At 40.4% G+C, this 16,007-nt stretch overlaps 2 protein-coding genes and 1 long non-coding RNA gene across 3 annotated transcripts; 2 read left to right on the top strand and 1 right to left on the bottom strand.

The window, feature by feature from the left end:
* Window positions 1-1,439: 1,439 nt before the first annotated feature.
* Window positions 1,440-2,128, top strand: LOC122648013 (uncharacterized mitochondrial protein AtMg00810-like). The gene is made up of 2 exons (XM_043841291.1): window positions 1,440-1,935; window positions 2,073-2,128. Exons 1-2 carry the CDS (start codon window positions 1,440-1,442, stop codon window positions 2,126-2,128), a joined length of 552 nt encoding a protein of 183 aa, XP_043697226.1.
* A 1,491-nt stretch (window positions 2,129-3,619) lies between these two features.
* LOC122648010 lies at window positions 3,620-8,123 on the bottom strand. Its single transcript, XM_043841290.1, has 7 exons — window positions 7,896-8,123; window positions 6,646-6,705; window positions 6,503-6,542; window positions 4,531-4,709; window positions 4,336-4,374; window positions 4,098-4,184; window positions 3,620-3,982 (listed from the first exon to the last, which is right to left on the bottom strand). Exons 1-7 carry the CDS (start codon window positions 7,941-7,943, stop codon window positions 3,875-3,877), a joined length of 561 nt encoding a protein of 186 aa, XP_043697225.1. The 5' UTR covers window positions 7,944-8,123; the 3' UTR covers window positions 3,620-3,874.
* On the top strand, window positions 4,295-14,109 carry LOC122648011. The gene is made up of 3 exons (XR_006331003.1): window positions 4,295-4,422; window positions 5,204-5,208; window positions 14,098-14,109. It is a non-coding gene; the product is annotated as an uncharacterized LOC122648011 (long non-coding RNA).
* Window positions 14,110-16,007: the final 1,898 nt, after the last annotated feature.

Genomic DNA, 16,007 nt, shown 5'->3' with positions numbered 1-16,007 from the left:
CCAATGGCAAAGGAGGCTGATCCGGACCACGTAAGGTAATTTGAGCCATCCAAATCGATGGGGTTAGGTGGAAAGTCGCGTGATAATCTGTCTTATGATTGCCATCATGAACAAGTAGCGAGAGTTGGTAGAGTCACCCATACCGGCAGCAGAGAAGGCCAAACAACTTCAAGTAAAGGCCCAAACAAATAGAACCAGCAGCCAATAAAGGAACCTTGATCGATTATGGTTTTTAGGGTTTTGAACAAAACCCTAAAGTGATGGAATCGATGGATGAGCCTAGGCTGTAATGATGGGATCGATCTCAAGGTCTTCACACACCAAAAAACAGATCTGTAGAAGCTGATATAGCTGTTGAATGAGCCCTTATAAGTGAAGAAAACACCTGCAAAAAATCAGCAACAGTGGGCAGCAATAACCCTAAGATCGATAGATGTCAGGGTTTTGAAAAAAACCTTGATAATGGAGGAATCAATCTCAAGGAAGTCTTCAATCTTGAGGAATAATTTTTGAACCAATAAAACAACAATTCTGTAGCAGCTTCTGGTCTTCAAAGAGAGGAGAGGAGCCCTTGTATCTGATGTAGAAGCAATCTCCAAGAAGGAACTGAAGAACCAATATCGCAACAGTGTTGATTGGAGTCTATCGAACAGAATTTTAAGTCATAAATGAGGTAATGGGGGCAGCAACTGGATCGCATGATTACCTCATCAGTGCTGCCCTATATGGGAATGAAGAACAAGGGAGAAGAAGGAGAGAACTAGAAGAGAAGAAGATTGAGAGAGAGAAGAAGAACAAAAACCGAGAAAAATTGGTGTCCCTAGTTCGAAATCTGCTTTGATACCATGTAGAAACAGATTTGAATTAGGTTAATGCTTGGATGATTAGTTCATCCCAAGCACATTGTATTTATAACTATAATGAAATAGTAAAAATAATTACATAAGCAATGTGGGATTAAACCACATAAGAAACTAACAAATAATAAAGGAAAAAAGTCTAGAATACCCCCATGGTATTCTGGCCCAATATAACTAACAGATAGTGTCCGGGTTTGTCGCCTTCATAAGGCAATTTATGGACTGAAACAGTCTCCCCGTGCATGGTTTGATAAATTCAGCAGTGTTGTGGCTGGTTGTGGGTTCTCTCAATGCTACTCTGATCATTCTATATTTGTTAGACGTCAGGGGTCTAACGTGGTTGTCTTAGCAGTCTATGTCGATGACATTATTGTTACTGGTAATGATGCTTCTGGGATTGCACAGGTAAAGACGTATTTGCATGACAGTTTCCAGATCAAGGATTTGGGTAGCCTCAGGTACTTTCTTGGCATTGAGGTTGTTCGCAGTTCTCGAGGTCTTCACCTATCCCAGCGGAAGTATATTCTTGATTTGCTTGATGAGACAGGAATGTTGGGTTGCAAACCTATTGATACTCCTATGGATCCCCATGTCAAGTTTGGCACTTCTGATGACAAGGAATTTAGTGACCCACATCAGTATCGACGTCTGGTCGGTAGACTTATCTACCTTACAGTTACTCGACCTAATATTTCCTTTGCTGTGGGGGTTGTTAGTCAGTTCATGCAAACACCTAAGCAAGTGCATTGGGATGCTGCTTGTCGTATTTTACGCTATCTCAAGGGTGCTCCAGGTAAGGGGCTGGTTTATCGTCGCCATGGTCATACCAGCATTGTTGGGTTCTCTGATGCTGATTGGGCTGGTTCTGATGGCGATAGAAGATCCACTACAGGCTATTGCACTTTCTTTGGAGGTAATTTGGTTACTTGGAAAAGCAAGAAACAGACCACTGTTGCTCGTTCCAGCGCAGAGGTAGAGTATAGAGCTATGGCTCGTACAGCTGCAGAATTAATGTGGGTTCATTCTTTTGCTCGTGAGCTTAGTTATTTCAGTGATCAACCCATGGAGATGTACTGTGATAACCAAGCTGCCATCTATATTGCCAACAACCCTGTTTTTCATGAGCGAACCAAGCACATTGAAGTTGGCTGTCACTTTGTTCGAGATGCTGTTCAGAAAAAGCTGATTGTTACTCCTTTTGTTCGTTCCCAGTTTCAGCTTGGAGATATGTGTACGAAGGCTTTGTTTCGACCTCAGTTCTTGAGTAGTTGTTCCAAGCTGGATCTTGGTGATGTCTACGCTCCAGCTTGAGGGGGAGTGTTTTTTTTTTTGGATGAATAATAATTTAATTGCAAAGAAACGGGGGAAGGGATATACATGCCCGAAGGCCAAGAAGCCCGAGGCTAAGTAGAGCGCAAAATAGTGGAAGGAAGACCCCAAGAGACAACAATAAGTCTGTTCCTTGGGGAATCTATCACACTAGTCAGGGTGAGGGAGTTAGCTTTAGATGAAACGTCAAAGAAGATGGCCTTCCAAATCTTGTCAAGAGAGCGGGAGTTGGACGTCCATCTTCTAAGGTTACGCTCCATCCAAATGTGAGATATAGTAGCACAAAAGGCAAGCTTTCCAACCGAGTCACAAATCGAGTTACCACCAAAAGTCATATGAATCCAAATCCATTCCCGAGAAAGCGGAAGAGGTCTTCTACGAGCAGGCCAACAATGGCGGAGAACCCGATTCCAAATGGAGGCTGCAAAGGGACAAGTGAAGAAAAGATGATCTATGTCTTCATCCCCATTCCAGCAAAGACAGCATCTAGGAGAGACTTGCATGTTGCGGTGGATTAGAAAGGCCTGAGTTGGGAGACAATTTGCTAAAGCACGCCAAGCAGTGAAGCTCTGCCTAGGGATGTGGCCTTTGTACCAAACCACTTTTTGCCAAGGACAAGGTGTCCCTCTATGTCTAACCATATCCCAAGCGGAGCGGGAGCTGACAGTGCCTGTGGTGGAGGGAAGCAAGGGGGGGAGTGTTAAGAGTAGTCATTTTATATTTTCTAGTTGTTGTGGGTATTTTTGTCTTATTTATATTTCTGGTTTATTATTTCAGGGTTTATTCTATTGGGGGGTATTTTGAGTAGTTCACTTGTAATCATGGTACTAAATCTCGTTTCATTTCGGTGTTTCGGTCTGACCGAAATTTCCGAGATACCGAAATTTCGTCGAAATATGGTATTTTTCTGTGGGTGTAAAATGCTAAAAATGACCAAGATTTCCAAAATTTTCGAAACGAGATTACCGAATTTACCGAGATTTCCGAAATTTCCGAAACGAGATGACCGAAATTTCATCGAAATATTGCATTTTTTCATATCAGACTTGCGTTTCGTTTCGGACAGGTCGAGATACTCGAAATATTCGATATCTCGACCGAAATTTCGCGAGTTTTAGTACTATGCTTGTAATCACTTAAGTGCTATGTTTATAAATATGATTGCTCTCTCACGATTTGCCTTCAACCAAATCGTGAGAGATTTGAATCTCTCAATCAATCTCTCTTTTTCTTCTCTGCTTCTTCTTCTTCTTCTTCTTCTTCTTCTTCTTCTTCTTCTTCTTCTCTGTTATTCCTTTGCTGCTGATCAGACTTAGGGCTCTAATCTGTTACACTGAGAACCGATCAAAGTATTTAATGTTGTTGGACCTGAAGTTTGCGATCCTCTTGTGGACTGGTTATCACTTGTGACTGGTCTGCATTACCCTCTCCTTTGTTCGGATGTCTTTCAAGTTTCAGCAGTTTCCTTTGCTGTTACACAATTATCTTCCTGTCTCTCTCATTTCTACCCACAATTATTCACTGTTTACCATAATCGTGTCAAATTTTCATTATTTTGTTGTGTTCACTAGAGTCAAAGAGTAAAAATCAACAGATAATAAATCAACAATAAATGCCAAATGGGCAAGAGACTTCTCATCACAGCATCAGAGTAGCACCATCAATAAACCAGGTTCAGGAAACCCCTAAGCAACCTTGAATGAAGCACTATGACAAGGGAAGGAATGAATACCAGATCCACCAGCAACAATGAAGGCTAGTCCCTGGCCCGTGAGCTTCTGCCTCAAAATTCCCTGTCAAAATATGCATGTTGCATAGTGATGAAGGGGATGAAATGATGAATGGGAGAAATACAACAGTTAATAAAGATTTCAATGCACATTAACATCAATTGTATGATGGTCTCACCTCTGCACCACCAACAACAATACGGGCCCTATGATCAACTGCATTCGTAACTGTTACATCGTTGACTGAACAAAGAAACGCATCTGGCTACAACAAGCATTTTCACGAAGTGAACTATAATTCCAACAAAAGCAATAAAGTGACTACAGCAAAGAATCAAATATTTACATAGCCAAGAGGGACAGAACTCTAGCCAACTTCTTAGTATATAAAAACAGAAGGGATGAATCAGCTCTACCTGGCATAGAATTTCTCCACCAAACATTGCCAGGTCAATCTATAAAAGAAATGTAAAATACAGAATAATGATGAGTATGATTCGATAGTCCGGCATTATGAAAAAATTCTTACTAAATCACCAAAATACAAATTTCAGCAGAAAATGCATACTTGACAATACATATAATTAGTAATATGATTTCTGAATACAGACCGGGAGTATCCTAGCAAGTGAAGGTGCAGCAATTCCAACAAATCCATCATTTGGAGCAGGATTTAGGAGAACTATGCTAGTCACACTCTTTCCAAAAAGCCATTGAAACATTCCGCCTTCGTTTTCAGGGGGGTAAACATTTTCCATCAGAATGGATCCAGACATGTAGCACATAGAACCTAAAAAGCATTAATTACATCAGAGGGGCAGAGGTAGTTGTGACCATCACCTTTAGCTAGGATTTGGAGATTAACATTCTAAGAGAATATGTACAACTAAAGGTATAAAAACTGGTTTTCTTAGAAATGGAAATATGAATGAACTTCCAGGAATTAAGAGACATTATACTTAATATTAAATTGACCATGTACAACAGGAGGTCATAATGTCTGACAGACACTTTTGACCTGCCTGAAGACCTGAAAGGCCAGATCTGAGATCACACATATGCCAGGATATAAGTACCATGATTGTTCCTTGAATTCTACCCAAGCATTACCAACCGATCTGGGGTGGACACATTATGTGAATTAGCCAATGCAGTGTGCGAAGAACCAATATTGCCCATGGATTGGTCGATACTCTCCGTATTCCAGGTTGGATTGGTCCAATCCTACTTTATCTGGTACAAGAGTACGGAAACAGGACGGGATCGGTTCCTGCCCGGAATCAGAATCGGTTTAAACCCTAGAAATGAAATTGGGAAGAAACAAAGATTTCACAAAATCTGGGATTTTTTTATTATTAAAAATTGGGTATCTTGCTAAAAGAGGTTAGTTTCATTGATTTTCTATTATTTTACTGAAAAAAAGAGGGGGAAAATGGCCAAAGTTAAAAAGATCAAACATGATTCACTACCAATTCAAAAAAAGGATTAAAAAATTGACTGGAATCGAGGTCAGGTCCCGCCGATTCCGATTCAGACGATTACCGCGATTCACTCGATCCAATTCTAACTCCTCAAACCCAGATCTGGATTACCCGATCTGTGTATATGCTTGATTTCCAAGCCTGGGCTTCAAGTTGAGCCCAATTGCATCGAACCACCAAGGGATGCAACTGAGGTTCAATCTGGTTTTGCAGGTCAAAAGCATTCAGGAATATTTTAAACAGCTATTGCTGGTGACATATCAAGTTCCCTGGAGAGCATGACAGCGAGAGATGAAGTTTGGTAGACTAATTATAGAGGGGCATTGTCTGGATAACTTTCTCTCTTTTTCTTGGGTAAGTAAAGGAGGATTCATGCTAGGGCATCCATACATATGCTTAACTCTGTTGGATGGCTAGACCAACCAATTCTTATATGAATCAGCTAGCTAGGAAAGAAGTGGGAATCGACTCATTGTATACTGGTGAATCCATTCTCGGGTAACTGGATAGAGGCTTTGTTGGCTTTCATGCATTTCTATCCTTCTTGTTCCTTATTGTTAAAAGGGGGGAGGGGGGAAGAATATGTTGAGTAGTTCGGTAGACTTATCATAGAGGGGCATTGCCTGGATAACTTTCTCTCTTTTTTTTGGGTAAGTAAAGGAGGATTCATTCTAGGGCATCCATATAGATGCTTAACTCTGTTGGATGGCTAGACCAACCAATTCTTATTTGAATCAGCTAGCTAGGAAAGAAGTGGGCATCGACTCATTGTATACTGGTGAATCCATTCTCAGGTAACTGGATAGAGGCTTTGTTGGCTTTCATGCATTTCTATCCTTCTTGTTCCTTATTGTTAAAAGGAGGGAGGGGGGAAGAATATGTTGAGTAAGTGAATGAGTGTGTGCGTGAGAGAGAAGGAGAAATCTGAAGATTACAAGGTGCACATAAATTAGAAATTCTGGTTGAATAATAAATTAAAACTCAAAAACTAAATACTCAATCCTAGTGAATTAACCACAAAACTCAATAAAGCATTTGCTTTCACAAAAGCTCTCACGCAGTCATGCCATCGATAGCAAAACCATTTGACAAGGAGACTTACCAGGCTTTGCAATGACCTTCTCTTGCTGTTTTAACATGATCTGATCATGAAAGAATGAGGGTCACGTAACGAATTTTAAGAGTTCCATGAACCAAGAGAGTAAAACTAGGAAAACTGAGATAAATCTATTTTGCACCAAGTACCTGAACAATCTGAGCTTCACCACCCAAAATTTGAAAGGGTATAACAGCTGATTGTTGACTCTGCAATACATGATTGTCTTATTAGTTTATGATCTATGAAGCACACAAGACATCTACATAGTTAAACATCAATAACATACTTCTCAACTCATGATTCACTTGGAAACATAATTCTAAAAAATAAACTAATGCTATATAGCATGTTTTGCCCACCTACGGAGAGCAGAATAATGCAATAATATAGGTTATAATTTTGTTCAGTTGTTTTTCTCTGAGAAAGATCCTGTCCACCAACTCCTCCCTCCAACTTCCTCCAAATATTTTCAGCTCGTAAACCAAAAGATGATTTAAAGTAATTACTATTGTGATTATTTCTTTACCCTTTTCCAGCATAGAAGAAAAAATTAATAAATGCTCTATGATATTCACTAAATGATATGTGAAAGTGCTCTCACTTGACCAGAGGAATGTACTATATACATTCAATTGTTATCCCATAACATTAAAAAAAATTACATGGTTAGGTGGGAGGGGGGAGCCAATGTAGAAAAACTAGAGAATAACCAATGAGGGAATCATGACGATACAGTATGGAAACCTTGGCATCATTGACCGAGCTTCAAAGACACTTTTCAAATGAATAATGAAGAAAGGCTTTGATATTACAAATCTTAAGATGGTTACATAGTATACGATTCACATACGACATCCATGTCAGGTAACTTGAATTCTCCAGCTTACACAAACATACAATTAGTTCTTCGGTGTTAACATCACAAGGATTATCCTCAGTACCTATTGTAAGTTTGTAACAGAGCTTTTTTTTTTTTTTTTTTTTTTTTTGACAATCCAGGTAAGCCTCAACCAACTGGCAATTATGACCGCAAAAATAAGACATGGCATCCCAATAAAAGACTGTAATTAGAGAAGAAATAAAGGATTCAACTATGTTTTTACTAGCTTTTAAATCACAATGCCATATAATCAAACCGCAAGTACAACAGGGGCCGTGGAGTGATCAAGCCACACATAATAAAAAAAAACGAATAAAAAAGTTCTCAAATAAGATTGATTGTCCTTTTTTTCGTTTAAATTGATTTTCTTGATGAATTGACATCAAATCACCTAAAATTTTCCCTAGATCTTTCCACATACTGAATTGATCTAGCATTGAACCAAGGGAAGAAAACTGAAGACTGAAAAAAGAAGAAGGACATTGAGTGAAATGGAAGAGAGAGTGAACTATTTGCCTGGTAAACGTAGGGCTGGAAAGGCGTGGAGAAGAAAGGTGCAGCCATGGCAATCAGAAAAGTTTTCGACCATCAGACTATCAGTGTTCGAAGTATCAAGAGTCAAGACGCCATTAAAGACCTCATAGAGAACTTGAGAGGTCGTCTTCCATGTCAGATCGATAAGATGAGATTCAAATAAACATGAAACACCCTTCAGTTTCTCCAATTGAGAAGAGAGTTACGATCATGTGCACCTTGCGGAAACGAGAAGACTATTTTATTTTCGGGGTTTAAGTTCCAAAATTACCCTTATTTATTGAAGATTCCCGACTATTGCCGTTTCACCCCCCATTTTTTTCTCTCATAAACACCCCTGTGTTGTGTTTCAATAAGCCTCTTAAACAGTCTAACTTGGGAATGTCATTTCAGTAGTTTGGTTGTGAAACAATGTCTATTATTGGGAATAAAATTTTCCTTTTCACCAGTCCAGTTCTCCACTTCTCCTGTGCTGTACAGTTCGTCGGTGGGTTTCCACGTCACCAACTATTTAACGTGGCTTCCTTTTATTGGTGAATGCTTTAAACCATAAACTCTATGGGCTGTTGGTTGTTTTAGTATCATGGATGTAGTTCGGTATAAGAAGATCCAGAACTGATATCAATACATATAGGGCCGATATTAAAGTTACTTTCTTAACCAAGAATCTAAGGCTGAGTCCGAACAGGGTCTGCACTGAGATATTAGGCCCTAAGAGCGGCGGGTCAGAGCTGAAAATTTATGATCATGAGACAGGGTCGGGTCGGGTCAAGGTTGAGGTCTCAGGATAAGCTTGGCTCGGCCTGGCCCAATCCTGTTTTAAGTTTACTATAAAATATATATTGATGTAATATATATAGTATAAACTTTAAATGTCATTCACATTTTGTTATATAATATATTATATATAAAGATAATAAATGATATAATATATTTTATTATAGTGTTATTTTACGTAAGGTTGATAATTTTCTCTTCGGCCCATTCTAGCCCATGCATTTCCTTCTCCCTCCCCATGATCATGGCCAATCAGGGTCAGCTCGGCCCAACCTTGAGGGCGGGTCAGGGTTGGGCCTGGGCCTAGCTAAGGGGACTCAGGGTTGGGCTAGGGTTCTATAAAGCCTGGCCCAACCCGACCCTGTTGCAGCCCTACTTTCTAATACCTATCCGGATATTAGGCATCGGTATCAATCACGACCAATATCAATACGTATTGATACCAATACCTAAAACCATGTTCAGTTGTTCACTACATACCATGGTGCTGAGGTACACATTCCATGGACTTCTGTCGTTACTTTGCTTCAAAGGGAATGGCTGGGCAAGTTGTGTGGCCCTTGCACCAGGGTAGGGGCATCCAACAAGGATGGGATTTTTCATATCATGAGGGGTAGGGTGGTCACTTCGTCCTTCCTATGTCTGAGTGCAACCTGTGCCGCCACCACAGATCAGTCCACCACTCCTCTTGCTTTGTCAAGTGGCTCTCACCATCTCGCAAGTGTGGCCGTCGGAGATCTGCTATCCACGCTACCACCACTCTTCTCCACTCTCAGACCGAACCTCTCTCTTGTTAGGATCTTAGGTCTCATCCTCAAAAGCTAGCCGTTAAGGAGAAGATGCCCAAGTACATATCCACATTTCCTTTCATATCTAATGTGAGACTATTCTTTTGTGCCTTATGTGTAGATATCCCAACATCTCTTACTCCTCTCGCTGTACCCGACGGCTCTCACCATTTCGTTTTGTCGGAGTACCCTACTCTAAGAAGATCCTATTTCACGCACCAAAGCCTCACCCTGCTACGAAGCAATCTATTGTTGTTCCCATTTGCTCCAAGAAGAACCACACTGGGACGGATCCGGCTCCTCTGTCTCATGCTTGGCCTCTCTCGCAAACACTTCTTCTCATAGCTAAAACTCCTCAGCAAATCGAATCCATTGCAATGCAAATCGACTTCTGAAGCCCCACACCATTTTCCAAGCTAGGCATGCACAGTATTGGTTTCATTACAACTCCATCCATGTACGGTCAATAATGATTCTTGGTATTTCTTTTTTGTTTTTTTTTTTGGTAGAACATTTCCTTTTTGTTAAAGAACCGCAGAAAGATTTCTCTATGACCATTTTTTGTTTTTTGTGGGGGAAGAAGAATTCTAGGCTTTCAGGTCAATCAAGGTTCCAAACTATTCTTGGTTTCATATTTCAAGAGCTGGTTAATTGGTTACGACCACCTCAACAATGAATCGACAGGGAAGAGCAACACTATAAAAGCACTAAATCCTGTTTCCTGGGATAATACTATAAATGGCACCATGGAAATCGTGCCAGAAGTGGATTAATCCTTGTCCTGTCGATCCATGGAACATTTTTTTTTTTTATTCTTTTTGTTTGTTTTTTGGGGGTAGAAAGGATCCTTAGAATATTGTGTGTATTAAGAAGGTGGTTAGACATTTTATTAGTCTAACAACCAAAGCTAGAAGTAGAAAGATGAGGATTATTTTATGAACAACATTCTACACCTTTTAATCTAATGCATTAAATTTGTACCAAAAAAAAAATCTAATGCATTAAATTAAAGCGATATGGAGATTGGAGCCAATGCCTGTGTTTTAATTTCCCAAACCTACTTTACAATGCCACATCGGACATTGGTTCTAAAACAATGTATTGTATAACTATGTATCAATATGTCGATACCAATTCATATCTATCCGGATTGGTTCGTATCGGTTCAGACTAGTTACAAGGCTTGAAAATGTCATTTTTTAGTATCCTTCCCCGGATTGGCCCAATATTGACAAGTATCATGGTTCTAAGAATTGGTATCGGTCTGTATCGGCCCATATTGGTCTGGATCAACTTATATGGATTTGTTATGCTTTGATTTGGATCAGGCCGGATCGACCAATTCGAATCGATATCTGATCCAAAGGCCGACACTGATCATTTGATTCAGCCAATCTAATATAGATTCTTAGAACCATGATCAATATTGGCCGCACTCGATACCTTAGAACAGTCGGTGGAGCACCCAAAAAAATGATTTTTGAGATCAAGGCTGTGTTTGGTATGCATTCTTTGAATGAATTCTAGGTTCATTTCAAGAATGTGAAATCGACCTAGAATACATTCCAAGAATGCATATCAAACGCTGTTCAAATCTACCCAATATGACTCGATATACCCGATCCATATTGGTATTTGGCTGAGAACCTGAGACTGACACGAGTACTGCTACTGTTTTATAACCACAGATTGGAACTTTGAATTACACTCTATATGAGAGAGAGAGGTGTGGGGAAGAGGAAATGCCTTAAAGCACAAGGTGAAGATTGGATAGTCAACATAGTGACATTTTAGGACCCTAGACCCTTTTGGTAGGTACCAACCAACTCGTAGTTGTCTTAAATTGGTGCCTAATTAATTTACAAAAGGAGAAGAGAATGTTATCCGGTCGCATGCGGCTCCTGCGCCTAGACACAGGGCTGCACGAAATGATCGTCGCGCCCTTAGGGATTTCTACCTTCCAATGGGGGCATGGCGTTCATTTTGTGCAACCCTGTGTATAGGCATAGGAGCCGTGCGCCGCGTTCTTTTCCCCTTTACAAAATCTAACTATAGATTGTTGCATGTAGTGTTGCACCAAGGCCCAAAGGTGGCAAATGAATGTGAGAAGGCCAATTCATTGCTTGGTCGCATAACCTTTGAACCAGCATGGGGGCGAATGAGAACACGCACAAGGGCATCAACATAAACGAGATTTTTTTTTTCATTTCAGGGCAAATGTAAACATATTAAATGATTATTTTGTAATTTTTGGAACTCTAGGTTCAACTTTGAGCCACTTTCCTTATTCATTTTGGGTTGAAATTTTGCTAATAAAAAGAAGGGAAGAAGAATGCTGCCTCATTGCGTGGTCCCTGTGCCTAGACACAACCTCCTGCAATGATTGCCTCCCACCCTCTTACAAAATGAAAAATTCCTCCTGATCGATACCTTCGCGCATCCCCTCATTGACACCCACACTGGTGCCTCGTGCACTCTTACAAAATGAAAAACCCTCCCAATCGATGCCCTTGCCCGTCCCCCTCATTTGCCCCCTCGCTAGTGCAAAGGCCACATGACCAAGCAGCGTTCTTCTTCCCTAAAAAGAATGTGGTATCACCTACCACTTATTTTAGTATAATTCGAATCCAACTCAATAAAGAGACGAATGCCATACCCGACTCAAAATTTTCAAATTTTAATCATCTACAACATAGATCCACCTACGGGTGCAAGTTTGGCCCTGTCGGCCCGAACCCGTCTTGGCCCGCCCTGAGCCCGAACAGGACCTGGGCTGAGATATTTGGTCTTGAGGGCGGGTTAGGGCTGGAAATTTCTGGCCCTGAGTCAGGGTTGGGTCGGACTAGGGTTGAGGCCTCAGGCTAAGCCTGGCTCGACCCTGTTTTAAGTTATACTATAAAATATATATTGATATAATATATATACTATAAACTTCAAACGTCACCCACATTTTGTTATATAATATATTATATATGAAGACGATAAATGATATACTACATCTTATTACAGTGTTATTTTACGTAAAATTGATAATTTTCTCCCTGGCCCATTTCAATCCATGCATTTCCTTCCCCTCCCCATGATCAGGGTCAATCAGGGTCAGCCCGGCCTGACCTTGAAGGCTGGTCAAGATTGGATTTTTCTGGCCCAAAGACAGGGTCAGATCGGGCCTAAGCCTAGCGGGGACTTAGGATTGGACTAGGGTTCTATAAAGCCCGGCCCAACCCAACTCTGTTGCAGCCCTAGATCCACCCAAATAGTTATCCGGAGACATTGCTTTTTCTGAAAGGAACATTGAATTGAAAGGGGGCTTAGCTGAACTGCCATTTCTTAAGTAAAAGAAAATAGACGAATTAACTCTTAACGGTACTCGAGCATAAGCAAGACAAAAGCCTCTGTTTGGGAAGAGAACCATTGTTTGTCATTGAATTGAAACTTGGATCTTAATATAATTGTTCAACTTTACAAGCACACTGCTTTGTTGACATAAGCGTCATTATTTATTGTACAGTTTAATTGACCACAGCTTTAGAGTTTTTTTTGTAAGGTAGTAAAGGGAGAAATTGATACATTATTATCCATTAATACACGTTTTATGAACTCCTTAATGAACACCCTTGTGTTCATGCATCAAGACAAGAGTACGGGGTTTTCCACATGGTTCCAAGGACTTGCAGAGTACAAGTAGGGCGTTTAAGTACCAGCATTGATCAATAATTGAAGCTTTGAGAACTTGACCGTTATCACATGTGTATGAAGTATATAGGTGCCCAACATGTCAAAGGCCATGGGGCTCCTACATTTCCTTACAAGGTCTTCCGTCCTCCTCATTGGTTCTTTCTGTTAAGAAAACAATGCCTAGAAATGGCGATGTGCAGAAGAAATACGAAAAACAAAGAAGAACAAAAACATACAAACACACAAGATTTACCTGGTTCACCCCCAAGATGGGAAGCTATGCCCACGGCCGAGTAATAGAACGAATTTCACTATGTCTCTGGAAATGTTACAAACCCTCAGATTTCACTCTCACACCTCTCAAAGAGATAAGGAGACTTTATAGAAAAGCCCTAACCCGAGAAAGTATAGAAATGCCCTTGGACCCAAAAATTACTGAATCGGACAGGGTCGGATCAAAACATAACATATGTCGAAATACATATTGTTTCGAAGGTCTCGACGAGCCCAACACAACTCACTGCCTCTGGCGGTGACATCTTTAAGGCAACCCAAGCTTGTTTCGAGGCCGCAACGACCCTCCAAAGATCCTCTGAATCACTTTTTGGACCAAAATTAGGCTTCACCAACAACACTTTCAATTGTTGTACAAGAAGGGACATAGGTCACATCCAGAGTTTAAAATCTTAGAATCAGGTGTGAACTTTGTTAAAATTTTGTAGAGCTAGGGAGAATTTGCTGTCCAGGAGCTTGGTCCTGTGCCAGCACGGGGTCATGGGAGTACACATGGAAACATTAACATAGAAGAGGGGGGATTTTCGCTTCTTATGGAGGTTGAACCATTTTCTCAAATTTTTATTATCGGTTCATTCCTCAAGAGAATAAATATAAATAGAGAGTGTCTACATATGGTAGATCTATACAAGGGAAGATCATATAAGAAAATGGAAAATATTTCGGCTAAACACAATTCCCAATGTTATAGCTAACATCCCCTCAAACTAAAGATGGAGGATGAGAAATCATTTGAAGTTTGGATTTAAGAAATCAAAGACACACTAGAGTGTGAGCCTTGGTGAAGTATCAACGATTGATATTCTGAGGAGATGTGTGGCAAAATAAGTATTCCTTGATGAAAATGGTGATGAATAAAATAACAATCAATTTCAATATACTTTGTCCTTTCATGAAAAACTTCATCGTGACTTATCTAAATAACAATTTAGTTGTCATAGGAAAGTGGAGTTGGAGCACTCAAGGAGATTCTCATGTCATGAAGAAGCCTTCGTAGCCAGATAATCTCAGATATAGTATCAACAATGGCATGATACTTAGCTCACTACTGGAGCGAGAAACAATAGATTGTTTTTTGCTACGCCATGAGATAAGAGAATATTCCAAAAAAATACAGAAACCTATAATAGATTGACAATCTGAAACATAACCAGTCCAATCGGCATCAGAATATGCCCAAAGCTCAAGAGTGTGGAGAGCATGAGGTTTGCAAGAGAGAGGGGGTGGTTTGCGGGCGTGGGTGATACAGTAAGTTGGAGAGGGGATTTGAGAGTGGGTTTAGCAGCAATGCCATTGGCTTGTGGGAGGGATCGTGGGGGAGGAGAGAACCTTCACACATGGGCTACAGTCACGAACATGGAACATGCGGGGAGTTGGGGGGGGGGACTTGCAGGATGAGCTGACTGTAGATGGGGTTTGTAGGGAGGAGGAGGTTGCAGGAAGGAGGATGAGGGTTTGCTAGTACAGGAGAGCGGGGCAGTCACAGGGACTAGATCATAGTTAGTTAAAACGAGTACGATGTTCGATTCAACATGTGTATAATGTCTCAGAATTCAAACGAGACAATAAAAAATACGGTCAAATATTTTGAAAATGGCAAAAAAATGAAAATGGATGGTACATCTTTTAAATGTACAGATTTGAAAAATATTGAAGAAAAGAGGATAAATTTTGGGACCAACTCATGTACTATTGGTTAAATAATAATATTTGATCATTTGATGTACTAATTATATTTTTTTAATATTAAATTTAAAATTTAAAATAAAAATTAAGTTTTTTAAAAGGTTCCATTTTCACAAAAAAATGGCAAATTTCGTTTCCTATTTTTTGGTTTTTTTTTGTTGTATAATTGAGATCAATTTGGAAACCAACAAAAAAAATGGTGTTTAAAATGCATTTTAACCAACTATGCTCTGAACAAGGGTTGTAGTTGCGAACAGGAGCTGGAGTCACGGACATGGGCTGGAGTCATGAACTAAGGAGGGGGGGATTGGGGTTGTAGTGGGTTGTTGTTGGAGAGGGGATTGGAGGGTTGTGGTTGTAGGGGGATTTGCCAGGCCGGGTTTGTGGGTGGTAGTGGGTTGCAGAGCACGATACACAGATGCTGAGGGATGGGGGCTTCGATTGGAGGCTCACGAACAAGGTTGAGAGATACGATGATGAGAGGGATAGGGAGGGGATTAAAAATGCCGTTCATGGCTTGCAAGGGTGGCAGAGGTTCAAGGGTTGCAACAGTAGCAACGATAGATGGCAATAGAAGTGGAGGGTGGCTAGCGAGCAACGGCAGAAAACAACAGTGGCAACAACTTCTCCCTCATATTTATGCCATTGTGATTTGTGAACTGAAACTACATATTATTATTAGGGTAAATTACACGTCACCCCCTGATTTTCAAATGATATAGGTCTTCAACTAGTGTTAAGGTTTGGATGCCTCCTCCCCCTCTTTGTCGAAAATTGAATGCTAAAGCATCTTGGAGCAGTGATAAGAAGCAAGGGGGGAGGATAGGCATAGTGATCATGGACCATTTGGGGTGACCTTGTATTGCAAATT

The sequence above is a fragment of the Telopea speciosissima genome, unplaced genomic scaffold (genome assembly GCF_018873765.1).
Source record: "Telopea speciosissima isolate NSW1024214 ecotype Mountain lineage unplaced genomic scaffold, Tspe_v1 Tspe_v1.0362, whole genome shotgun sequence".
Taxonomy (NCBI): domain Eukaryota; kingdom Viridiplantae; phylum Streptophyta; class Magnoliopsida; order Proteales; family Proteaceae; genus Telopea; species Telopea speciosissima.
This window is presented reverse-complemented; position numbering and strand designations above follow the sequence as displayed.